This window comes from Pagrus major, chromosome 24, assembly GCF_040436345.1.
Source record: "Pagrus major chromosome 24, Pma_NU_1.0".
NCBI classification, from domain to species: domain Eukaryota; kingdom Metazoa; phylum Chordata; class Actinopteri; order Spariformes; family Sparidae; genus Pagrus; species Pagrus major.
Genome location: NC_133238.1, coordinates 10661455 through 10670705, shown reverse-complemented (window position 1 = coordinate 10670705; position 9251 = coordinate 10661455). Strand labels below are relative to the sequence as shown.

Below are 9251 nucleotides of genomic sequence, written 5' to 3'. Positions count from 1 at the left end.
GGCATAATACTCCACCTCTTAGCTTTTGACACGTCCCCCACCGCCCTCGGTTACTACGCCTGTCAAGCTTTCCATTCTCGCATGTAAGCAGTTTACAATTCAAAAGCTGATAGAAGTGTTTACCACTAATAATTCTGGGTAATTTCTAAAACAATGGCTAATTTATTTCAGACATAAGTGGACAAAAGCAGGCTCCTCTTTTTTTAGCCGGCTAGCGTCAATTTTGCCGGCTTTAATGGCGCTAGTGACTCAAAGGAGCTAGCTAGCTATTAGCTCAGTTAGCAGTTAGAGAACTCAGCTTTTTAACCTTTGACTTTTTAGGTGAATCTTTTTTAAAGGGGCTATGTGTAAGAATTGTAGTTGAAATGAATGTATTGTGTAATGTCTAACTTGTGTAGAGATATCTAGCTAAGTTAGCATGTGAACCAGCTAGCACCGGCACATCCTGGCATAGCTACCAACTCTCACACGAAAGCGTGAGAGTTGGCAGCTATGTCCTGGTCCAAAGCCTCTATGCCAGTCCCCTGATCCCTGAGCTCCCAGCCCAAACCACTATAGTTGCACGGCTAACTGAGCTAACAAGCTAAGGGCAGCTACAGTTAGCAGCAGTTAGCAGCTACTCTGGTATTTGATATATTCAACATGTAGCCAATCGTTACATATTGCACCTTTAAAACCAGAATCTTTTAAAGTGGTTATTTAATGAGCTCTTAATAGCCACATACACAATATAATGCTAAAAGACTTTAGAAGATTTAATTTCTAATATAACACTGTTTGGCTAATTAGCTTACACACCTTATAATGTAAAATAGTAGGTTTCACTTTAAACGCTAGGACAGAAACAGCTTTGAGGATTTGGAATTACTGATGTGTTTAGCAAACATAGCTAACGCTATCTCGGTTAAGATCGTCTGGGGGTTGCTTGAGTGTAAACAAATCCAATAAAGAGCAGGACAGAGCCGCTAGCATTACCCTCACCTCTGTTAGCATCCAGGAGCTAGTTCTAAAAAGGGACTGCACCTTTACCATGCTGAGAAATCCAAAGCTTGATAGACCCCACTGATCCTGGCTACGCTTGCTCATCTGTGATTGGACGATCCCTGCTCAGGGGAGGGGTTTAATGAACGGTCATTTGCAAACTTTTTTTCCTCAATAAATGAAAATCACATTATTCTTTGGAGAAATATCAACAGAACAATTACCATTAATAGACAATAAACAGGGGGGAGGGGGCACTAAAGTGACTGTGGCTGTGGTGCATTCATTTCCCCAACCTCTTCGCAACATCCTTATAGGCTAGCTCGATTTCCTCATTAGAAGCGCATGTGTTGGTGAACTCATCTCGTTCGTAGGCGTTGGTAAGGTAACGCCACACCCCCCTGAATTCAGACGGGATGTCATACTTTCTGTATTTCTTCGCAACCACCTGGCAAAAAACAAGATGTTGTCAAGTAAGTTACAGTCAAAGGCAGACTCGTAAGATCAACATGAACAAAGCCGAAAGCAGGTTACCTTGATAACATGAAGTTTGGGCAGAAGGTTGCAGTCGGCCAGCGTCAGTTCGTCTCCGTCCAGGTATTTGCGTCTGGATTCTCCTGAATGACCCTCGTCAGGAAGGGGGCTCATCAGATACTCGTCCAGCTTGGCCAGGGCCTTGTCTAGACTCTGCTCCAATGCTGGAACACACATGAACCACATATCCAGGTCATGAGGTCAGGAAAGTTGATAAACCAGTGCATTCTGTTGGGATCCTTATATATATCTGTTACATACTGAGTTGTGCCTACCTCGATTTTTATCCGGCCTTGTGTTTTTGACGAAAGCGGAGAACCTGGCAAACGTGTCATTTCCTGCTGTGTTGGATTCACGATTCTTTGCTGCAAGTTTGGGATACCTAAAATACAAAACGTTAACATGTTGTTAGTCAGGATGTTGCTCGCCCTGTTTCCTATTCTTGTGTGTGATTCTGATGCCTACTTTGGTGGAGCGAGCTCCGCCTCCAGGTACTCCTCTATCTTGTTGACGTCGGTAAGGACCTCCCCCTGGAAGGTGAGGAAGGGCGGGTGTGTCCCTGGAGCCAGGTTGTGGAGGTCAGCTGGTTTCCTAATCAGAGTGGAACCTTTTTACAACCTCTACTATAAACGTGGTATGAAATACTATTTCAATATCACTGATAATATCACCAGTAAACAAATGCCCCTTTATTTCTTTATCTATTCAGCCAAGGTAGCTATTGCTGCAAAACGCTAACTACCATGGGGCTCATTTCCCAATAAAAAATCCTCTTTAAAATAAATTGTTTTTAAATGTGACCCTCTGAGAATTTCTTTATTACCTTCATGTAATTCTCCAAGCAGCGCTTGGAGCCACAGTATAATTAAATGCATGTGTGAAAGCTGCTCTTAAGCTATCTGTTAGCTGCTTAGTCGCACATTAAGCCACAGTAGGTCCATGCAATTCTAGAAAGATATGTAAACAATTGAAACAACTACATATGTTTACAATGTTTTTTGAATTTCCCAGTATGTGATTTAAATAAGGATTAAGCCATGAAAACCACAATATTTGAAAAAATTCCCTGCACCTTATGGAACATTTCTTTTGAGCATGAATTAGCATGTTATATGTATGTATTGTTATATGTATTTTGCATCCTGGGTATGTATATAGCCTGTCACATTTAGCATTTTATGCAAGTATTCATAGTGTGCTAACATGGTAGCATTAGCCTCAAAGTGCAGCCAAGGCAGAGGGAAATTTGGTCATTACTTTTTAAAGTATCTGTTTTTTTTTCTGTTTAAACCTGCTTTTTTGGCCACTGGGAAGATAATACTGACATGTTAGCACATTTTAGGTTGATATGGCAGTTTTTAGCATTGAGCTGCCTAGCAGACACAGAGCTACATTAGCATTCAGGTGTTCTTTTGAATGTAAATCCAATATTTACTCTCATTTTTTTGTCTCCATTATCTCCTAAGGGAAATATGTGGCTCGTTAGCTTCTAAATGCTACACTATGCTAACCAACTTGTTGCTAACTTTGTCTGCTGTTTGATAGCTTACAGTAGGTTTATTAAAGCTTCTTTACTGATAACATCTACCTGCTGGAGCTGGAAAAGGTCAGGATAAAGAGAGTGAACTGAAACAGTAAAGATGTCTGCCAGAAGACCAAAATAATGAGCTGAAAGATGCTAAAACGCTCCATAGGGCTAATGGGAATTGCAGAGTTTGATGATAATTCTCTGTGGATTTAAAAGTTTGACCTTTAATTCCTTGTTAATACAGTCCAAAAAATATTGATCATAGCAGCTTTAACAAACATTTCTTCCATTTTCTCTTCAAGTTTTGTATCTCTTCGGTTTGCACACCAGGACTATGTAAAGCTAGAGCTAATATTGATCTTCTATCCTCTATTCTGAGTGTTTTACTGTAATACTATAGAGCTATAATATGATATTAGTATTACCTCTTGAGGTCGACGGTGGTGACATTGAAGACTACGCCTTTCAGCCAGAGGATCATAAAGAGGCGTTGTGAGAAGGGACAGTTTCCAATGCTCTCGCCATCACTCCCAGCCTGCACACACACACCAAGACAGATACATGAAGAATTAAAAAAGAGTTTAGACACACATATTCCTTAGCCCTCATATGCTGCCCTACTCCTGTACATGCACACACTCCTTAATGACTGTAATACACTGATTCACACACATACGCAACGCAAACACTTGAATCAATTAATCAAGTTGCAACTTCTACAAGAAGACCTTATAGTTTAAAGTAGTGGGTTTGAGGTCAGGTCTGTGTGTGTACATACTGTACTCGCATTTATAATTGGCCTATGATCAAATACAGTAGGATGAATGTGCGTGTGTGTGTGTGCTTGAGTATGTGTGTGCGCGCAAAGCTGCAACAGGACACTGAAATCAGACACCGAGTCCGACATGAATAATCCACACTGCTTCCATTAGCCGCCTCACTGCCCGTTTGGACTTCTTGTTCCTATAATACTGAAGTAGTGTATCAGCTTTAGAAATCATACAGCCTCCTGTCCCGCCATGATACTTTTCTGTCAATCAAAAGAAGTCGCGTGGTTCAAAACGTGTTTTATGAAATTCCCGAGGAACCAAGTCTGGTCATCTGACCCCATTTGGCAGATTTGCTGTGTACAGAAAACACTTTTAAGCCCATTTACTAGAAATCATGTATAATTTACATAAGAGCTAACTACTGTATAAAACATGCTGTGGTGTTTTGAACATTTAAATGAAGCATTGCTATCCCTTCGTGCAGCCATTGCTGTCCATTTCTTTCAGTACAATATGCAACTTAATTAGAAAAGCAGTCATTGTTAAATTAGCTTGATTACAATACTGTGCTGCATGCATTAAGCAAACATGTTGAGTATGAATCAATTGTAGTTCAGGAGCTAAAACAAAATATGTGTATTGAAAAAAACAGAACAAATAGAAAGTCATATTCATTTTTTGCCAAGACATAGATGAGAAAGTTATTAACACTCTCATATCTATAAGTCAAATGGGAAGGTACAGCCAGAAGCCAGTTAGCTTAGCTTAGCATAAAGATGAACAACAAAAAACAGAAGCATATGTGGAGAAAACACCATCTGTCCAGCCAAGAAATAACGAACAACCATTAAAACACATTTTAAAAAAAATATTAGTATTATTATTATTATTATTATTATTATTATTATTATTGCAGATAAAGCAAACCAGAAATAACTAGTTAATTAGCTTTATAGGTGATGGCAGGCAGATTGTGTTAGCTCTAGTAGCTGGTAACCCCTGATTCAAATGTAGCTGCTGGCTGTAGCTTCATATTTAACATTCACATATGAAAGTGGTATCGACATTCTCATCCAACTCTCCCAGAAAAAGTGCGTTTTCCAACTTTTTGTACTAATCCCTTGAATATTTTTTCACATACAGTCATTTCAACAGTCTGTCACAATATATACTGCCTTTTTTTCAGTGAATGACTGTAAGAGAGCAGTATGTCTAAACTGTGTTGGTCAGCTAACAAATGGAAAGTGCACACATGCATACATATAAATACATAATAATACTTATTGTATCATAACATTGGACCATTTAAAGCCGCTGTTCTCGACACTGAAAGGACCCCAGCAATAATTCATGGGAGAGAGAAAGAGAGAGATTGTCTATGCACGTGGGTGTCAGGTTAACACACGGAAAAATCAGCACACAACAACAACAACATGGCATGCACACGCTTAAAAGAGCCATCCCCAACATACACACACACACAACACACACAGCAAATATTTCACAGATGCAGTGGAAATTTTGTCATACACAAAAATAACAAGTGTGTGGGGTGAGATAGTGAAGTTTGTACAGGAATGTAATTTAGAAGTGAGAAGAAAACTGACCTAGTGTCGAGTTTGTGTTCATCACAAACTCTGCAAACACCAAAACACACACACACACACAAACACACAACTCCCCACCTTGACAAATAGCTCAATATCAGGGTCCTTGTCCTCCTCAGCTGCAGTATCCGTCATGGTCAAGAGAAACACGCTTTGCTTGTGTGTTTTGCTTCCACAAGTGTGTAGATGTGTTTGTCTCTCTCTGTGTGTGTGTGTGTGTGTGTGTGTAAGCCGTTTCAGTTTACAGCAGATTTTTACTCCAGGTCCATGTGGTGAAGTCTGCTCGGTCCCATAGCAGCTGTGTCAGAGTGTCAGCTGAGGACGAACGCCAAAGAGAGTGTGTGTAGGGAAAAGAGAGAGAGAGAGAGAGAGAGAGAGAGTGTGTGTGTGTGTGTAAGAGAGAGGTCCAATTTGTACCCGAGGCCTCAGCAGTGGGGCGTGACAGTGACGGGCAAAAAATAACCCCCTTAGGTGGGGTGGAGAGGGGGTGTCACTGAAAGCGTTAATGCAGCGAGGAGGGAAAGGGCAGAACAAATCACCCAAGGGTGCCCCGCTCCTCCCACCTCTTAGTGCTCTGATTGACATCACAACCGGGTGACTTTGAATCATAGAAAGTCATCGTCTCCATGTCAGACTCATCAGCACCCGTAGGTCCCATGCTGTGGAGTAACGTAGTAAAGTTTGGAATTGATCCCAAATACACTGAACTGGTGCTGTACATGCTAAAGCACGAAATGTGGATTCATCCGCAGCTGAAAGTAGTCCCGAACAAATGCGCTATTTCTGACTGTTTGGTCAACATTTGCTAAAAACTACAGTGCCCAGATGTTTAAGGTAATCACCGAGCATTTTCTCAAAATGAAGCCAGATCTTTTTAAAATCCATTTTAAAAGATTTAGATCATGTCACCTGTTAGACATTTAAGCTCAAACACGGGCTGCTTAATAGATGTATTTTCAGTAAAAGAAAAAGATTCTGTCTCACCAAGACTTTATGATCCTAGAGTACTCACAAATTGCAACTTCATATCTCTGCTTTATCCCTTGTACAGTGGGGATTGGTAGAATTAGATAGATGGCAACATTTACTGTATAATATTTTACTGTCAAGTTAATGTTCCATTACCACAATCTAGTAAAGCAATGTTTAGGTAGGGTTTATGAGGTGTGATTAATGGCTTTATTCATGGTAATTAATTATTAATCATGCTTCATGGATCAGTTACAAGCTATTGATAAGAATAACCTTTCGGTAGCCAGGTCATGGAAAACCTCTTTTAGCATAGCTGTGTCTTTTTAGCTAGCTCTTTAAGACAGATCCTTAAAAAAACAAAAAAAAAAAAACATCTACAGAGCTTGGAGAAAGGTGCAGAATAAAAGAATAAAATCTATTTTCATGTGTATTGTATTTATATTTATATATTTGTATTTATCATGTATTTAGGCCAAGATGCCAAAAGAGGAATTCAACAAATTTAAAAGCTAGCTAAGAAGCTAAAGCAAGTGTCACAACCTGGCAACCCTGAAGTTGTTTTATAAAGCTTCTACATGATCTATAAAGTATTAGGTAAAATGATTTGTTAACCATTAACAAAGTCATTACTTATAGCTTCTTAACTTAAATAAAGGGTGCCTTACTATAACGGTACTTAAATGTTAGCTAGCTAACGCTTGAATCATAGCCCACTGCTACTGTTGTAACTGAGGTAAAGTGACATTTGGCGATGTTAAATTTGCTAGATTTGTCTTTATATTTAATAAGTATGCTACTGAGTAATTCAAGCAAGGCTCCAATGCTAACACTTCAAGGAAACATTTGAAAAAGGCAGCATTAAAATAGTTTGGAGCCCGCTTAGCTTGGTGCTGCCAACGACAGACCTCAGTCACTCTCATTCTACCGCTATGACCTCAGGGTTATATTGTTATAGGTGTAGTTTCAAAGTGTCATATTTATGATGTTCCAGTGCAAGTGGACTGTTGTGAGGATCACGCCAGATTATGTAATAAGTACAGTTAGCGAGCATGTTTGGGTATGTTTGCTTTATAGATAGATAGATGGATCACATGGCCGTGCGACGGGAACCATCCCCAACTATCCCAGCACTGAGTCAGAACATTCTTGTCAGTTCAACTTAACTTATATTTAGAAACACAGTAACACACACACACACACACACACACACACACACACACCCTCACTCTGACGCTCACACACATGCAGGAATGACTAAACATGACGACCTATAAATAGAAGTGTATGTGCGAACAGCCCAGTCCGGTGTGTACAGGGCCCGAACAACGGGGCATGAAGTCCAACTCTGGATGAGCCACAATCACATTCCTCACACACACACTGACCTTGCACACTTGCTCATGAGCAACTGATATGAATGTGATTACGGCTGAGATTTATGATCCTGGTTCAAAGACAGTTTATAGGTTTGGGGCATGCAGGCTACATGACTTTGTGTGTGAGTGTGTGTGCAATATGTGCACAGCCAGAGTTTAAACTGAAGTAAATCAGAGAATGTAATGAATCCGACACTCTTCTTCCTTACCTTCACATAAAGTGTGACTTTCAGTTCCCCCTCTCCAGACTCTGCCTTCTCCTCAGCTTCCTCCTTCTCAGAGGCCGATGAAGATGATGATGACGAAGAGGAGGACCTGCGTGATGACCTTTCCCCGTCCACATCGGCCTCGGGAGACCCCAGCTCCCAATTCAGCACTGTGCTGCTCTGCTCCACCTCCTCCAACTTCTCCACCACCTCCTCCACCTCTACTTTCTCCTCTTCTGATGATGACTCTTCCTCTTTCACCTCCTCCCTCGTCCAGTCCTCCACCTCAGCTTTCTCTTCATCTTCTGCGTGCATGGAATGAGACGATGAGGATGAGGAAGAGGAAGAGGAGGAACTGCCTCGCCTCTCCTCAGTGGGGATGCGAGGTGGGGGCAGAGCAGGTGGACTGGGGGCCCGTCCAGCGTTCATGTACTCTCCCGTCAGGGCGGATGGCTCTTCGTACGGTGTCTCGTAGGTCAAGTCATAAATACCTGACGACTCGTTCTGGTAGGTGGCCTCTGGGTTCTCGTACACGTTCTCCTCACAGGGGTCCATTCTGGCTGAAGAGGTCAAACGATGGGTCGTCCTGAGATGGTGGAGCGTGTCAAGGTGTGGAGCAGAGTGACCGTGATGCCAGTGGTGCCTACCTTATCAAAAAGCAGCCCGGGCAGGACTTTGGACAGGGGAGGCAGATAGGCGATGCCAAGGTAAGACGGGGTGATCCTTAAAGGAGAATACAAGTTGAATAGATACGGCATATTACTGCTATTGTTGGGTAGAGTCATAGTAGCTGCAAAGAGTTAATTATTAGTAGCTGTGAATACAAAGTCCATCTTTTATTGTGGCGTCTTCAATATTTTTAAAGGTGCAATATGTAAGAATTGACAACCTGTCGGGCTCAAACAAACACGGGTCAGCATATTGCTCAATTAAGCACTAACTTCTCACGTTAGCGATTTAGCTCAGCGTGTTTACACCACTAGCACAGGGACTTGGAGCTAGTTAGTTAGCATGCTAACTTCAGGATGTATATCTTTGCAACACGATACATAGATGTCATCATCATCATTAGAAGTGTTATTCGCTTTCTATTGGTAATTTTAGTTAAAGGGCCACTATATAGTTTGGAGAAGAAATTCAAACTCAGAATTTTAATATTAACATTATTAATGAGGTAATAATACAAACTCAGAAATATTTATTTTGTCCATAACTGAATAAACAAGCTGTTCTCAGAGGAAAATAAGGTCCCCAGAACACTGTTTGAAGCTAGAAAA

The 9251-nt window shown here is 41.0% G+C and overlaps 1 protein-coding gene across 1 annotated transcript; it reads right to left on the bottom strand.

Moving 5' to 3' along the window:
• Positions 1-1264: 1264 nt before the first annotated feature.
• On the bottom strand, positions 1265-5555 carry clic5a (chloride intracellular channel 5a). The gene is made up of 6 exons (XM_073462502.1): positions 5499-5555; positions 3469-3578; positions 1981-2106; positions 1791-1897; positions 1516-1679; positions 1265-1429 (listed from the first exon to the last, which is right to left on the bottom strand). The coding sequence occupies exons 1-6, from the start codon at positions 5553-5555 to the stop codon at positions 1265-1267; spliced, it is 729 nt and encodes a 242-aa protein (XP_073318603.1).
• Positions 5556-9251: the final 3696 nt, after the last annotated feature.